Source organism: Mesoplodon densirostris, chromosome 5, assembly GCF_025265405.1.
Source record: "Mesoplodon densirostris isolate mMesDen1 chromosome 5, mMesDen1 primary haplotype, whole genome shotgun sequence".
NCBI lineage: Eukaryota > Metazoa > Chordata > Mammalia > Artiodactyla > Ziphiidae > Mesoplodon > Mesoplodon densirostris.
The window spans coordinates 43110547-43128812 of record NC_082665.1 but is presented as its reverse complement, the minus strand read 5'-3'; the positions used below and the strand labels follow the sequence as shown (position 1 = coordinate 43128812).

The 18266-nt window shown below is 37.0% G+C and overlaps 1 protein-coding gene across 1 annotated transcript in view; it reads left to right on the top strand.

The window, feature by feature from the left end:
- PROS1 (protein S) overlaps positions 1–10682 on the top strand; it is a 61040-nt gene extending 50358 nt beyond the window's left edge. Inside the window, exons 12-15 of the mRNA XM_060099808.1 lie at positions 861–1029; positions 4584–4732; positions 6750–6975; positions 10311–10682. Of these exons, the coding sequence (XP_059955791.1) occupies positions 861–1029; positions 4584–4732; positions 6750–6975; positions 10311–10471 (705 nt within the window). The 3' untranslated portion in view covers positions 10472–10682. The remainder of the gene's footprint in view (positions 1–860; positions 1030–4583; positions 4733–6749; positions 6976–10310) is intronic.
- The last annotated feature ends 7584 nt before the right edge of the window (positions 10683–18266 follow it).

Genomic DNA, 18266 nt, shown 5'->3' with positions numbered 1-18266 from the left:
GGGAATATAACTGCAGCCTGTCATAAATTGAAGTTAGATATAACAGATGATTTTCTGTATGTGGTATTTGACTAACTACCATAGAAAAGGTTTCATGAAGGAGACTAATCAATGACCTTGAAGAGTTTAAAATTTTTCATTTGAAGTCGTGTCTCTGCCAATTTTACACTTGCTGATTTAACTTAAATATTGACCATTTTGTATCCAAATTTCAGTTACCTTAGCTTTTAAAAGATTTCTGTGATATGCTATAAAACCTGAATTAGTTAACTCATGTCAGAGTGAATATACCTGTCCTTTGAAATTGATAAATCAAGACATTTTTACAGTAAAATAAATTACTCAAAAAGAATCAACTATTTGTGAAATGGCTGCATGTCTTGAATGTGGCTGGTTGCTTTGGTGAGACTGAAGAATGCAAACACTTTTGTTCCTGAAGAGGCTTAGTGTCTGATGGCAAGACAAACCTAGTTGTAAATGCAATTAAAGAAAAACAGAAAGCAGCTTAGAACTCAGGGGCACAGCTAGAAGCATATATGGAACTCGAGAGCAGAAGAGTTAGTGCTGGATGACGCAGAAGAGGCAGGTGGGGCTTGAGGTGTTAAAAATCATTAGGATCCCAGTGGAGGTCTCTGATGGCGTAAGCTCACTTTTACTGAAAAAGACTGTCCATCTGAAGGACACCTTGAACAAAATTTAGATAAAATTCAAAATATTTTAAATACTTTAAAATGTCATCAAAGAAAGAATTTTGCCTCTAAATGAAAACCTATATCTATAATCAATTAAGCCACTTCACTTATGAGTCTGTCTTTTTTAAGTTTAAAATGCTTTCATTGATCTATATTTTAAATTGTTAGATTAACCCTCGTCTAGATGGATGTATTCGAGGCTGGAATTTGATGAATCAAGGAGCTTCAGGAGTAAAGGAAATCATTCAAGAAAAACAAAATAAACATTGTCTTGTCACTGTGGAGAAGGGTTCCTACTATCCTGGTTCTGGAGTTGCTCAATTTAGCATAGATTATAGTAAGTGATTTCCCATTTTATCTTTCTTTTCTCATTACTGTTTAAATTTATTCATTAACAAACAGCAATAATTCCTTCAGTAAACATTGTTGAGTACTTACTATGTGCCAGATACAGTGTTAGGCTTATTCATACTGTTATATATTTTTAATAGAATTTTTCCAAGTATATTGGCAGAAAAAATGTAGTTGAATATGCTTATGTTGTTACTTAAAGGTTATTGGCACATAATCTGATTAATTTTGGGTAAGTTAAATTGACCTGTTTTAAGGTTCACCAGTTTCTCAGTTGTACTGAGTCTACTGATTAATGCATCAAAAGTATTCATCTTTATTTCTAGCATTTCCGTTTAATCCTTTCCTAAAATGTCCACCTCTTTGTTAAAATTTCCCATCTGTTCATGCATGTTGTCCATCTTTTCCACCCAAGCCTTCAACTTATTAATCATAATTAAATTCCTTGTCTGACAGTTCCAATATCTGTGTCATATCTAAATCTGGTCATATTGATTGCTTTTTCTCTTGACTATGGGTCATTTTTCCATGCTTCCTTCTGCATTTAATAATTTTTGTTTAAAGGTGGGTGTCAGATAAAACAGTAGAAACTGAGATAAATAATATTTATATTTGGAGATGAGCACAGCTCTCCTTTTGCTAGACACTTATGAGGGGACTTGAATCAATCTAGTCAAGAATTGAGCTGCTTCGGTTTTCTTGTTTCCATGACTACCCTTCAAGTTCCTTTAATATACCTTGTGCTTAGGGTAGTGGCCGGAGGATTTTTCTTAATAACTGATCTACCCTCAGCTTTAGATATTCCTTTCATTTGCCTCAAGAAAGTGTCTCTCCCTGGTCTTGTTTCACTCCCAGAAGTGCTCTTAGTTGTTACTTGACATTTGCTAGCAATTTAGAAGGGTCTGGGGGTCAGAGGAGCATTCTCTAATGTTCTGGTGCAGATTCAGTCTTAGACAGGTGTTAACATTCCTGTGTCTCAGGGGTGTGGACTTTCCACTGCCCCGCTCCTGCCCACCAGTAAGGGAGATATCTAATGGTCAGGATTCAAGGTGTATTCCTGCTCCTTCCCCAGAGTAAATGATTTTTTGTTGTTGTTGTTGTTGTTGTTGTTGTTGTTTTTTTTTGCTATTTTCATTCCCTAATCTGTAGGTGCAATGGGATTTTGATGTGACCTCATAGCAACAAGGTTTGCTGCCTTTCCCCTAATGCTTTAAGTCTTGCTTAGAGCAGACAAAGAATGATCTGGGTGAGACTTTGTGCCTTTCCTGCAGGTTGCTGTTCCTCTCCCCTTGGGCTTGTACTAGGAAGGAAACTTTCTCTAATCTCTTTCTCTTCTCCCAGTTTTTCTCTTGAGCACCCAGTAAGATCCTTTGAATGGGTATGAATTTCCCATGTGTTTGCAGTTTCCCTGGCTTCTATATTCTCACACCAGCCCCTACTTGGACTTTAGCATTTTGTTAAAATTTTTACCTACATTCTTTTTACCAAATTGTATAGTGTTTGTTGTCTGCCTTGGCTAAGAGAGTACTCTCCTCCTGTTTCTCCCTCGAAGCACCTGTCTTCCTTTAGGTTTCTAGTTAGTTGTTCTGCAACCTCAGCTCTTGGTGATAGTTCAAGAAAAGTTGTACTTATATAGATAATTGGTCTTTTGTTGTTTTAAGAATGGGAAGAGTACTCTCTGCAGTTTTCTATAGTCTAATAGGAACAGGGACTCTTGCCAAACCGACCCCAGGTTTTTACCTTTACAAATAATACTTCTGGGATATCCTTGGATATTTATCCTTGTACCCTCATGTGATTAATTCTGTAGGAGAGAATCTCAGATTCTCTCCATCAAAGGTTATGCAAAGGTATAATTCCTACTGTTCAATCAGATTCTCTTCCAAAGATGATTTATCAATTTATACTTTTACCAACAGAAGAAAGTTTATGCTTGGGATTTGTTTCTAATTTGAGAGTAGAAAAATTAAATCTTGTAGTTCTAATTATTATCCCAGTTTCTACTGAAGTTGAATATCTCACCATATGTTTATTAGGTATTTGTGTATCTTAATTATTTTATTAGTGTCTCTGTCTTTTTGTGTTTTAGGAGTTCATTATTTGAGCTACTAACAGTTTGTATTATAAATTTAGTGTTGATTTGTTATCTCTGCTTTAAGAAAAAAACGTATTTTAAATTGTTTATTTTCAGCCTTAAAAAGTATTACTACAGTTTTAAGAAAGCATCTTACACTAGTGCTTTCTGTTTCCTAATGTAAATTAATACAATGTCTTTAACTTTAGCTCTGTTCTGTATATGAAGGTTTTTTTTTTTTTAAGTTTAAATTGAGTTGATGACTGGACATAGGCAAAAACTAGGCCCACAATTTGTTCAAAGGACAAAAAAATCTCTGAAAAGAAAATGAAAATAAGAGTTTTATTGCACCTGAAAGAAATTACTTTCATAAGTAATTAGTTATTTCACAGATAATATGAAAGTGACCTACTTTATCATTAATATTTAATGTTACATTATAATTTCTGTACATTTGCATGTTCATTTTAGTTTGAGTTTGTTAATATCTTAGAGTAAATTTACTTACTTCAAAATGATTATATGCATTTTTTTTCTCTTGCATGGGAATTAAAGGATTATAGTGAAAAATGTTATAGTATTAGATGTGGCTAAATGGAAGAACATCTTGTCAAAGGAAAATTATTTTCTCCATTCACATCCACCTTTTTAAAGCCTCCAAGTAGTATTTGGGCTATTGTTATACATTACTTTATGTTGAATGGCGAAGACTGCATTCAGATTGTAAAGTAATATTTTCAGAATCAAACTATTTTGAAATCATATTAATTCAACAAATATTTGTTAAGTGACTGCTGAGGAAGACAGTGATGGTTGAGACATGTAGAGCTTACACTCTAGTTGGGTAGACAATTGACCTAGTAATTAAGAGAAAGAATGTTAAGTATTATGATAAGAGAATCACACAAGAGTTCCTATTAGAATTTCAAAGTTAACTATTGACTTCAGGGTATTTCTCTACCATTAAACCATCCCACACCCCTATGTACAGAAATCATACTTTGCTTTCCCACTGCTCTAATCTGACCCCTATATGGAAGAGGAGTGGGGCGGGGGATGGCAGCTATACCCAAATTTTCCCTCAGAAATAGTACCATAAATGTGTTGAACTTTCTTCTAATGTGTACTTTAAACTACAACCACTCTGAGATTTGACCACTGGAGAATATATGACAGAAGGAAGAGCTATTAAAGAGCAAATGGAAAATTCGTAGTAATCCTGAACACCACAATCCAGAATTGTAGGAAGAACAAAAGGATGAGGCTCCATCTGTGTTTCTTGCCTGCATTAAAAACTGTTTTTCTTTTGCTTTGTTTTGCCTTGGTTATATAGATCATTGAAAAAGAGGACTAAAATCTTTAGTATCACACAAAGATAGCTTTGAGTATTGATAAGATTATACTTAATTCCTTCTGGTGCACCTTAGGAGGACATTGATCCTGCTTCTGTTTCATTGTTTAAGCAGAGAATGTATCCAATCCTGAGGCTTGGCAAATAAATGTGTCCTTGAATATTCGCCCATCGTCGGGCACCGGTGTTATGTTGGCCTTGGTTTCCAGTAACACAGTGCCCTTTGCCTTGTCCTTGGTGGACTCCACCATTGAAGAACTTCAGGTAACTTTAAACCTTTATGATCCTTGGTTTGTAATTTTTTTAATCCATAAAATGGGTAAAATTGCAGTATTTACCTCAAAGTGCTATTTTGAAAATTAAATAACTTATATAAGCTATTTGGCACAACCTCTTAGCACATCATTAAAGATTCAATAGATATTCATTATTGTTACTTTTTTGCTGGCTTATTTCCAAGGTTTGAACCAAGAAGTAAAGGGGTGGGAGGGGGGCAATGGAAAAGCCTATTGCAGTCTATAGCTCAGATTAGGCAGACTCACACAAAGGTTGCTTGGAGTCTTCTCTGAGTACCCAGAGATCTGCCCTTATTCAGAATCTTTGAAGTATCATGGGAATTTGTATGTATTAACAAAATAGAAGTGAGTCTGACTGCAATCCACTCTGAAATGTTCAGTGCCTAATTATAATGTTTTGTGTTTTCTGGCACTCTTAATCTTTTCTCCCATAAGTAAATTAGGAAAGACTACAGAAAACTAAAACCAGTCTATTTGGCTTCCTGCTGGCAACTCTGCCTTGAAATTAGGAGAAAGCACAGGAAAAACTCTTGGATAGAAGAAAACATGAGAGTTATCAGATCTGTATTATTCAACTTCTATTAGAGGCTAATAGTTCTGTCTTTGTGTCATCCACAGTGGGGGGATTCCAAGTTACAGCAAGCAGCTTTTGTTTGTGCCAGCGGTTGGCTTGGATGCTCTCTGTGGCTTTTAGAAAGAGACATATAATTGAATAATGCCTGTAGTGATAAAAAGGGATGCTATTTGCCACTTAAAGGATGGATGGGGGGAGCTTCTGATGGTTAACTGTAAGCAACCTAAAAAGATCCTGCTGAGCTTTTGTCTCCAGTGACCACAGGAGCTTGCTACATTTGGGTTTCAGCTTTTTTTTTTTTTTGCTTGTTTGTTTTGTTCTTTAAGCAAAATGGAAATCCTGCCTTCAACACTCTATTCACATGGTAGAGGAGGTTAACAAGTGCCATGTCTTTGATATTTATTTTATCTTTTCTGTGTTTGTCTTCATGGCCACAACCCCCCCCCTTTTTTTTTTTTTGATGTGTCAGATTGCCTTCTTATGATCTGTGAACAACGTTTCATAACATTATTCCACATAATATTCATCATTCTGGAACATTTTCTCAGCTGACTTTTCCTGAGTTCAGGATATGCATGTGTATAACACAGTAACAGATTTCCTCAGCTAAGCTGTATTTGGGAAGTATAGGCTTCACTTAACATTGGTATCTTGGATTCCTAAGTAAACACTTCAGACTATCTTTCTACCATCTGAGAGGCATCATAACAACCGTTTCCCTCGTTTTGATTTTATTTTTTCTCTCTTTTTATATTTCCTCTACACTCCAGGAAGCTAGATGCATAGATGACTCTCAAAAAGTTGAGTAATTTAGTGTATCAGCAGTTTGAAAAGTTCAGAAAAAATATATATATATAGAGAGAACCTTCTGGTAAATACTCTGTAACTTACTGCTGGCAATCCTGGTTTTTCCTTCTCAGAGACTTCATAAAATTTGTCCCAAGTCTACAGGATTTCTTGTGTGGCACAAATAAACCTTTCAGTCTTGCTGGCATGTGCTTACTAAAGCACTTCAAAATTTCCAAGTCTTTTCCCCAACAAAGAATGATTCAACTCCTTCCTTTTCCATACGTAGGTTTTGAAATTAGGAAGGCTCATAAACAGAAATGTATTGCTTAAGACACTACTTTGGTTCCCATTGTTGGTGAGACAATGCTGTTAGTTTATTGAATTTTCGGAACCTGCTATACGTGTATATCTTAGCTAAACCTGGAGTTTTTAAAACTAATGTGTATTTTAAATTTATGATTACGATAATAGTAGTTTTTTTCATTTAAGTAAATTTCAAAGCTCTATCATACTTTTCCCCACCTCATTGAAATTCTGTTTTTGAATTTTACAAACTAAAATCTCTCTTAAGCAGCATTAACGTTAGTACATGTTTATATTGCGTCTTTGCTCTGTTCTTCAGGATATCCTGGTATCTGTTGAAAATATGGTAATAGCTCGGATAGAGGCCCTAAGTCTGTGTTCTAATCAACAATCCCTTCTGGAAATTAGAGTCAACAGAAACAATTTGGAGCTGTTGGCTCAAAATAGAAAAGACAGCTTCCACTCTGAAGACTTTCAAAGACAATTTGCCATCTTGGACAAAGCAATGAAAGAAACAGTGGCCACTTACTTGGGTGGCCTTCCAGGTATCTTCTTACTTTTTCTTCAGTTTTAAAAAGTATATTTTAAATGAAATTGATAGTATTTTAAATATGTAATTGTAGTAAAACAGCATCTATTTATCTATCTATATCTATATATATATACAGCATATGTAATTAGAGTAAAAGGGCATCAGAAGGGAAGAGAAAATTCCAGTATCCATTATTCTTTTTCTGGGGGTTTGCATGAACATTTTATTGGTACATTTAATTTATTTAATGGTAAACTGAAACTAACCAAGCTTTGCTGCATTTGACTGTCCTACCCAGAGATGATATATTATTTTGCTTTATCCTCACAGTTATCTTCTGAGTTTAATATTTATTCTTCAATTCAACCATCAGTCAGCCAATATTATTAAGAACCTATGTCTCAGGCAGTAGGGACACAGCAATAAACAAATGGATATGATCTCTCCTCTTAAGGCCTTTACAATCTAGAGGCAGAGGTAGATATTAAACAAGTGATTAGGAAAATATAAAAAAAAATTCATAACTTGTATGAAAAAAAAGGAGGGGTTGCTATTAGAGCCTGAAAATGAGGCTTGATCTGGTTATGGGGGCCAGGAACAAGCTCTCTGAAGAAGGCAATAAGATACAAATCTGATATTTGAAGGATTAAATGAAGTTAACCAGGTGATGAGGGTGGAGACTGGAGCTAGTATGCAGGTAAAAGTGTCCATGGCAAAGTGGAAAGGGGTTGACATGCTTGAGGAATATATAGAAGATCAGTATGGTGAGAGCACATTGGGCAAGGGGGATGGTACTGCAAGAGGAGGCTGTGAAATGGGTGGGTGGGTGGGAGGTTTGTAGACCTGGTTCAGTGTCGTGCATCTTATTATTAGAGCCTTGAGAATCATTAAAAAGTTTTAGACAAGGAGGCGGTATATCAATAATGAAGTTTAAAAAAATTCCCCTGCATAATGGATGGAGATGGACAGGTGGGAGACAAAAGTGGATGAGATGAGTTGGGGGCTACTGAAGTACTTCAGATGGAGAAGCAGAAATAATCACAGTAGTGACAACGATACTGCCATCGTGCATATTTAGTGCATAATAAACAGTCTGGGCATTGTTCAGAGTGCTTCAATTATATCAACCCATTTGATATTTAAAGTAGTCCTGTGAGGTAGGTACTATTGTTATCTCCATTTTGCAGATGAGGAAGCTGGGGAAGCTGCTGGACTAGGGTGAGGGCAGTGGAGATAATATACAGTGAATAGATTGGAGATGTATGTGAGAAACAAAGTTAATAGAAATTAATGATTGAAAGAAGCTCTTAGGTATTTGGCATGAGCAGTTGCATGGGTGAAGATTCCATTTACCAAGATGGGGAAAACTGGAGGAAAAATAGTTAATATTGGAAAACATAAAATTGCCATCAACACTTTTCTTTAAATGACAAAAAAATTGAGACAGAAAGTTTTTTTTTTTTTTTTTTTTTTTTTCTTTTTGCGGTATGCGGGCCTCTCACTGTTGTGGCCTCTCCCGTTGCGGAGCACAGGCTCCGGATGCGCAGGCCCAGCGGCCATGGCTCACGGGCCCAGCCGCTCCGCGGCATATGGGATCCTCCCAGACCAGAGGCACGAACCCGTATCCCCTGCATCGGCAGGCGGACTCTTAACCACTGCGCCACCAGGGACGCCCGAAACAGAAAGTTTTTTAGAAGCATTTTCAAATACCATTTGCATGTTATTCTCATGGGGAGAATTCTGAGTTTGATGTCTAGACTTCTAGTAACCTTCATTAAGTTACTTTAACTGCTCAGTGTGTTCATTTCCCATATATGGAAATTTTATCTGGGTTTTGGGGGAATAGAAGTAAACAGGCTGTAGGAAAATTCCTTGGCAGTCTAGTGGTTAGGATTCGGTGCTTTCGTTGCCATGGCCCGGGTTCAGTCCCTGGTCGGAGAACTGAAATCCTGCCAGCCATGTGGCGCGGCCAAGATATACAAAAAGAAAAAAGAAGTAAATAGGCTGCAAAAGTTATAAATAGACCTATAGATAGATAGATCCATGGATAGATATAGATACATAGTTACATTAACATGATTAATTATTAGGAAGTAAAATTACAGTTCAAATGAATGAATTCTGCATTGAAATCCACCTACTACCTTATTCACAAATTAGTTGAATGCAATTTTAGGAAATCAAACAAACAATGAAAGGGTTCAAAAGCAGTGAAAATATCAGAATTTCAGTGGTTCCAGGACTTTGGCAACAGCACTGAGAACTGACTTTAGGCAAGATGTGTTTAGAAAAAGAGTGAGGAAAAATTGAGGAGAACTGGAAATTGAGACGTTGAGAGTGTGAACTATGGGATGGGTAAATTAATTGATATGCAAAATAGGCATGTTAAATTGCATGTTATGAATTAAAAATCAGGGAAAATAGATGATTCTGAGGATATTTATAATAGTGGTATAACCTATGATAGTCAGCCAGACTTGAAAGGTTTTCTTAAAAGATGCTATGAGCCCATAGAAAAGTATGGACTTATTCACTACATTGGCAAGTTAGAAGTGGGGCATTTGAAGTATATATATATATTTTTGCATAAGACACTGAGGAGGAAGAATAAGGGCTGAAGAATATCCATTGGGATTAAAATTTATGGAGATGAGATGCCAAAAAAAGAGGAAGCAAGTAGAGAGATGGATGTTTTGAAGATGAACCACAGTTCTTAGGAATCCAAGGGTGTCACCTAAGTATTAAGTTTGATAAGGAGAGTGAAAGTGTAGAAAGGCCTAGAGGCCCTATTTACTGAAGTATTATTAAAACTGTTATTTTTCAGAACACCAAACATTGCATAAAAGTGAATTCCCTATCACGACCTGCTATTGTATGCTCAGCAAGACACTATTTCTTTGGAAAATATAGAATTCCAGCAAAAATAAAAGAGATATATTTATTGTGGCATTTAAAAAAGATTTCCAAGTAACTATAATTTTGAGTTGAAAAAATGAATTAATAATGCTTAAACTATTGCTCAGATTTAAAGAGGAAATAATAAAGTAGAACATCACAAGGAAGAATACGCTATTTTCTACTCTTTTTAAAGTATGTTTCTTTACCTAAGGTTTGGCTGGAACTGTTTACGAAATCAGAGGAACTCATGCTATGCTGAATTCAGTGCCAAGCACAATACCTTATATACACAGGAGTCACTTAATATGAATTTATTGAACAGAATTACATTATTAACTTTTCCTTTAGGATTAGATTTTGGTTGGAAATGGGCAGTCTGAATAATTCCTCTAACTATAAGCAAGTAAGATGCTAATCCTGGGCTAATATTTTAATATTCTGTTTTTACAGATGTTCCATTCAGTGCCACACCAGTGAATGCCTTTTATAATGGCTGTATGGAAGTGAACATTAATGGTGTACAGTTGGATCTGGATGAAGCCATTTCTAAACATAATGATATTAGAGCTCACTCGTGTCCATCAGTTTGGAAAAAGACAAAGAATACTTAAGGCATCTTTTCTCTGCTGATAATATCTTTTTCCAGTGTGTAATTATACTTATGTTTCAATAATAGCTGAAGGGTTTTATCTGTGATGTGCAGACCTTGATTATTTCGTGGTACTTTAACCTGGAATTTTAAAAAGGTCCTTTTTCAAGAAAACAAGATTCTCTTGTGATACAAATCGCATTAAAAATATTCTTCTGTTCTGTCTAGAAATTAAATAATGAAACCTATAAAAATTTTTAATTTTCATTTTTTTGCTACAAATGACATTTCATTTTTATGTTTGTAAAATTTAATTTTATCATCATGAACTAGTGTTTAAATATCTTTTGTGTGGGGGTGGGGAAGGCAAGGAAGTTAAGCCTTTGTTGGAATCCAAACAAAAGTACACGTGACTAAATACCACTGTTACCAGTCCCTCCCAAGTCGGTCCCCAATAAAGGACCTTCTGCCTGGTGTAGCTTGAACCAATAGAAGGACACTGAGTTGTGTTCAGAAGCAAAGGAAAGCTTTGTTCTCTAATGAGAGAATGGAGAGGTGGAGCTCCCGCTCTAGAGCACACGCAGCACACGCTCTCCCGACAGGCCGTGGGCGGGGCTGCTTTACAAGGATCTCAGCAGGAGGGGGTGGGGTTCTCCCCCGGCCGGCGCAGCTGTGCTGCTCACGCTCCAGATCGCAGTGCCTGGTGCAGCATCTCTGCACATGGCCCGCCGCCGCCATCTTGAACTGAGGGTCCTGCTTGGCGCTTCTGCACATGGGCCCCTAAACTAAGGTGCTGGCACGGTTGTTTCTTAGGAGGAACTCTGGTCTGAAGGGCAGGTGTGAGGCCTCCGCGTGTGGCCCCCTGTGAACAAGTGAACCTAGACTTGAGCACAAAGGAAAAGAGAAAGGTTAGACTTTATTTTATTACCCAGAAATTGTTAATGGGCTTTGCTGGTGACACTATTGATCAGAGCAGATACTTTTCTGTTTTCGTTTTTTCCTCATGAAGGCAGAAGAGACATTGGCCTATTAAGTATGAATCAAGTGGAAGCCCTTAAAGCTTTATTCCAAAACAGTCCCTCAGGGGAACCAGCTAAGACTTCATCTTTCTTTCACCTGGTTTCACATTTGAACCAGTAGCTTTACTGAATTAGAAAATAAGTGGGACAAATTTTCATGAGAGCAACACATGAATCTTGCTGTTTAGTAATTGGATTTTATGAGGATGAGATTCTAGATTGTGTTCGAATGTGTGTAGAAACCTGGGATGGGTACTTTCCTTAAATTTGATTGTGTGGGTCACACAAGCTATAGATTAGAAAAGGCAGAAACTAAGGATGGAAAGAATGAATGAGAGAATGAATAATGTGGATGTTCATAGTTCTCCCTGGATCAAACTTCAGTTGCCAGAGTTAGTTCCTAGAATGTGATTGTTGAAGAACAAAAGGAACTATGAAAACTAGAACAGATTTTAATGAGAGGATAAGCACAGAGGGACACAGTCAATATTGTGTCTTTGTAATATATCTTTAAAGTAAGGAGGTAAGATTGCTAGGTACTTGCTGGTAATGCATTTCAGTTGGCAATTTTATCCCTCTCAAACCTACCATTCACATTAGGTATGTAGCAGATGCTTCACTGACAGTTTTAGAAAATAAACCTTTTTCCTCTATAGATATTTTACATCATGTTAAACATAATTAATTGCTGATATTTTAAAAATTTATATGAATAATATCTCTTTTCTATCACGTCTTTGAACAGAACATAAAATTACAAAAATATACATGCAACTCTTCATTCAGCACAGTAGTTTTTTAGGAAAGACAAAGTTCAAATATTTGATTAATAGTTATGGTTGAGTTGTAGACTGATGCTCAGAAAGAGAAGAAAAGCAAAAGTAACATATATTGAGTGTTTGACATGTGCCAGAAATTGTGCTAGATAATCTTATTTGATGTAGCTTCTCTCCTGATTACCATCATGGACTGTGGTTGATGAATTTCAGCAAGCAACTATTGATAATTACAGTGGTGTAAAAAAGCAAGGAAGTAGTAAAACTGAAAGTAAATGAAAATTTTTAAAAAGGAAGAAAGGGAAAAATGAATTTTCTTTGGGGAGGAGTTCTCTGATTCTCATCTAATTATGCCCAGATATAAGGATAGTTATGGAGATCAATTTCACATTTCCCATGGAAAACAGAAACTTTCCAACATGCAGTGATCTTCATAGAGGCTCCAGAGACTCATTTATAAACTGTATCTATCTTGAGATGCACTTACATATGACTTAGAAAGAGAAGGGGTCTAGATCTTTGATCTTGATCTTTGCCAAGATATACAGATTCCTACTTTTAAAAAATAGTAGAGAACAGTGATTTCATGAAGGCCAAACAGGATATTTGGTGCTATTTGAGCTTTGCGTCATGAAAAAAATCTAAGTGACAGGGTCATTGCAGACTTCCCCAAGACCTTACCATTTGCAGAGATGGGTTACATATTAGTGAAAATAATGGTTAATTTGTGAGAACAGAGTTATTCACCTCATTCTCCTGTTGGAAATCGTACTTGCAGTCTCAGTCACCATATGTGAGTCTTACAGAATATTTCCAATTTTCTTTTCATTCTGGAACTGGTATTATTGCTGCAGAGAAGACTTTTTTTGTATGTCTGTTTAATAATTGTCTTTATTTCTTTTAGAAATCCCTTAGGCCTTTAATCTCTATGGTCAGTATAGAAGAAGACTGTGATATTTAAAATAATTTCACTTCAGATGTCTTGATATTGCTATTAATAACATGAGCTTGGGAGAAGACAGGGACTCTGGAACCTCTAGGGACAGGTGTGATAAATTTCTAATTCGTCCAGCAATGAATATTCATCGAGCACCTACTCTGTGCATGTGGAGTCAAAGGTAGTAAAATGTCTAATGAGCTAAGTTCAACTGAATAGGAAGTGATAATACTCAATTAGGCCCATGGTAGACCTCAAACTCCTGTTCCTTGGAGTTACAAAGCTGGTCCTTTTTAGGTCATCCTCAGAAATTGAAGCAATAAAACTTAATCATTGCTCCTATATAGGAGTAGTTTGTTTTTTACAAATGAGACTGAATTGACAGTGATCTTGCACATGAGTTACTTGCTATACCAGGCTTCAAGCTTTAACAGAGAACTTTTATTTGAAAATTGGATCTTCTCCTGTAGAAGAGGCATTGGTCAGAGGTTTATCCAGTGATGTGCTTGGGTCTAGTCCTAGCCCATGGCTATCTTGTGTTCATGTTTACAGAGTGTGAAGGTGAGAGGCAGTTACATGGGAGGCACCCTATGAGGCTTTCTGGTACATATTAATATAAACAATGCAAGGCCAGATTACCAAAGCAGATTGAACCAAGATATGTGAAGCTAAGAGGGTCAGAAATAGAGGGGAACTGAGCTTAGAGAGGTTTGAAACAAGTAGCAGAGCACTGAGGCTGTGAGGTGTTTCCTGAGCCACAGTCAACCACTTCTGCAGTGCTCTGGACCTGCCATGGTTTAGCAATTGCCTGTGGATAAGAATAGCATCCAGTGGACTTACAGACTCATTTTTGGCTAACCTACTTCCCACAAGAAGCCTTCTCCAAAAATAACCCTAATTCTATGAGAGAAATAATATGATAAAATTTGCAGTTTACTAGTGAGACATTCTCTTTCTTGTTCAAGTTTCAAATGGTGGAATCTGAAATCTCATTCTGTAACTAGTCTCCAGATGGAAAAACCACTTGCTTAACTCTGATGTTTCTCTAAATTGGTTTGAAGAGAAGGAAGATTGGGACAATATCTAGCTGACATAAGAAGGATCTAACATTATTATCTGGTGTTCACAAATAATAAATATAAAATAATAATAAATTATTTATATAAATAAAAATATAAATGTAATAAATATAAAAATGTAATTAAACAAAGCATATTGAACACTGGGAGTGAGGCTGGAGCCTTCAGAGATGAGTATCTTCATGAGCCAACTTGGCATGTACAAGGTAGCCACAGAAATTAAGAGCTGGGTATAGAAAATAGCACAGTCTTAGACTTCTTTGTATATGTAGCAAGTTGTCAGGGTAAGATTCAAACCCAGGATGTCTGGCTCAAGAGTCCACGGCCACATTCAAAACTTTATAGTGCACCTATATTCTTACTAGTTATCCCATCATTTAGTAAATGTTATATTGTTGGTGTGAACAAATTCTGTCTCCAGCTCTACATATAACCTGCTGTCTCATTGAGTATTAGCTGACAATATTATCAACTTAATGGTTTTGAGACAAATGTGTATTATTTAATTCAATTAAGCAAATGCTGATAATGATTCTGAAAACTTACATGCAGTGGGCACTCTGTATCTGTAGGTTCTGCATAGGCAGATTCAATCAGCCAAAGGTGGAAAATATTCAGGAAAAAATAATTCCAGAAAACTCCAAAAAGCAAAACTTGAATTTGCCACACCTTGGCAACTACTTACATAGTATTTATATTGTATTAGGTACTACAAATACTCTAGAGGTTACTTAAAGTATACAGGAAGGTGTGCATAGGTTATATGCAAATATGAAACCATTTTATATAAGAGACTTGAGCATCCTTGGATTTTGGTAGCCTTGGGGAGCTTCTAGAGCCAATCTTCCTTGGATACCAAGGAACTACTGTAATTAGAACTCTGGGCTAGATACTGTCCTAGGAAAACAATGGAGAAAGTGCCCTACTCCTGTTGTCAGTATATTCACAGTCTAGGGGATAGCAGACAAATGGAGAAGTAATTCAGATATTGACCCAAGTTTGGCAAGAGCTGCAACAGACATAAGCATTTGCAGGGGGTTATGGGGAGGAAGAAATGGATTTCAAATGGAAACCTAGTAAGGTGCTGTTTTGAATTAGGCCCAATAAGATAGATATGAATTTCCATTAGTTTCTCTGCTTCCAAGTCCTATTCTCCACAATGTTTTCAGATGATCTGTCACAAGAGATCTTATTTCACTATAATCCTCAAAACCTCTTTTGTTTCCCTATCAGTCATTGCTTGAAGTACATATATTTAATCCTAGCTTTTAAGGGCTTTCATCTTTAAACCAGTGGATCTCAACCCAAATGCTTATTAGATTCACTGGCCCCATCCCAGACAACTAAATCAGATGATTCCCCTGGTTAACCAGAGTAACAAGCCACAGATCCAGGCTCCGAGTACCTCTCTAACCTCATGCACCCTTCTCCCCATTCTTTTGTCTCCTGTGTGCATGTGAATGTGTACACACACACACACACACACACACACACACACATGCGTGCAAGCACGTGCACACAAACATAAAGCAAAAAAATGAGTTTGAAATAGGGACAGGAGAAAAGGATAGAGAGGAATAGGGGTATGTATGTGTGTATATGAACAAAGCCAGTAGGAGAGAAAAAGACAATGAAGAGGGCTTCCCTGGTGGTGCAGTGGTTGGGAGTCCGCCTGCCAATGCAGGGGACATGGGTTCGTGCCCCGGTCCGGGAGGATCCCACATGCCGTGGAGCGGCTGGGCCTGTGAGCCATGGCTGCTGAGCCTGCACGTCCGGAGCCTGTGCTCCGCAATGGGAGAGGCCACAACAGTGAGAGGCCTGTGTCCCGCAAAAAAAAAAAAAAAAAAAAAAAAAAGTCAATGAAGAAAAGAGAAAATGAGAGAAGATAAGGATACAAAAACAGAGTCAGTGAAACATTTGGTAAGATACAAAATAAAGAATAAAGGAGAGGAAAAAGAGGAAGCAAAGAATACAAAAAGATACTGGGTGAAGAAGGTAAGGTAGAGATAGAGAAAAAAATACAAAAAGAAGTATCTACTTTTCTGTAGACACAAATAAAAGTAGGCAGTGACAAGTTGAGATCTACAAAGAGATTAAAGAGAGACAGAGATAATTTGGTAGCAATAGAAATTTGAAAGACAAAGGTGAAAGAAGAAAAGGTGAGAGAAGAACAAATGGAGAGAGGAAAGAGAAACAGAAGAAAAGACCAGGTAAATACAGAAAGAGAAAAAAATTAGGTTGAACAAAGGAAGATGAGCCAAGCATACAGAAAGGAGAGACAGAAAGAAAGAACAAGTTACAAAGGGAATGAAAGAGGGAGAGAGTGCCAGAAGTAAAAACAAGAAAGAGAGGCAGACATAGAGATAAATAAAAAGATGAGTATGTCTGAGAAAACAAAGCAGGAAATGAGGAAAATGATAAAAATTAAAAGGGAAAAAAGTTAAATGAGACAGGAAAGTTATAGAAAAGAGAGACATAGAGAAAGTCAGAAAGAATAAGAGATAGAAAAATACAGAATGAGGCAGGAAGAAGAAGAGGCTGCTCAGCTAGTTTATCCAAGGTGAGGATGGCAACCATAACTTGGTGTGGAGATGATGTTCTGTGCCCTGGAGTTGGAGCTCTTGGCCAAGTAGCTGCTAGAGAGTGTACACCCCAAAGTGTCCCTGAAATCTGTCATCAGTAATTCTCTATAGAAGTAGATAGGGATGATGATCTTCTAACATTCTGCCAGGAATGGGGCTGTCAGTCAACTCTGTTCCCTGTAGCAAGTTCTCTTGAACCTGGTCTAAACAGCACACTTCCGTGTCTGCCACAGTCAGCTCTGACTGTTAGAAAGCTCTTTATATTAAACAAAAATCAGACTCTCCATACTTAACACTAAATGCTCCACTGCTACTGACATAAATGAGTTAGGACCCCATTGGTTGCAAATAACAGACTCAACTGGAACTAGCTTAAGCAAAAAGAGAATTTTTTGAAATGTATTTGGTTAACTTATGGAATTCAAGGGATGAAAGACTATTCTGGAGCTTGGATTGCTATAGTGAACTAAGGAAATTTCCTCAGTGTTGTTTCTCTTCGCTGTTTCTCTCTGAGCAACTACATTTTGCTCTAACAATACCTACTGGTGTCTTCAGTTCTTCAGTTACATTATGGAACATGGCTGCCAACTGCTTCTGAATTTACATGTTCAAGTCACATACAGCTCAGACATGGCAGAGTAATAATCATTATTACCTTTCAGTCACAGTTTCAGAATTCCAAGGGAAAGATCTGATTGGCTCAGCCTGGGTTAGGTGCTCAATACCAAACCAATCAACAATGGTGTGAAGGCAAAGTGGGCTTACATTAAACTAGTGGTTCTCAAATTTGGCTGCATAGTGAAATCACCTGTGGACCTCTAAACACACTGACCACTCACCTCCTCTCCTCCACCCCTACCCCCAGCCTCTAGACTCCAGCCTTCAGCCTCCAGGCTCCAGCCCAGGATTCTCTTTTAACTGATTTTGTGTGCAGTCTGGGCAATAGAGAGTTGTTAAGACCCTACAGGTGATTCTAAGATGCATCACAGAAATCTGCATCTCCTATGAAGCGAGGTGGGTGGGATGGTGATGAGAGTCCAGGCAACCTCAAAGAAGAGGTCCTGGCAACCCCTTGTAGATGCCCACCATGAAATAAAATTTCCTGCTGTTTTTCAGGAGTGTTCTTATTTAAGTCATTCAGTAAAAGCTATATTTCTACAACCCATTTTTAAAGTGTCTTATTTTGCCATGTTTTTGATAAAAAGATTTTATGAAAAACATACCAAAAATTCCCCCTTCTACCACAGGAAAAGTAACTTATTCTAGTATGTAATATACCTTTTATACCTTATGAAAAATAATGGTTGTGTAAAAAAACTCACTTTAAGTATACTTTTCATGCAGAAAGTAAAAGCCTGAAAATGGGTATGGTTCTAAAACAAACCAAATTTTTGGCATAAAACATAATCTGGCAGATAACTCTT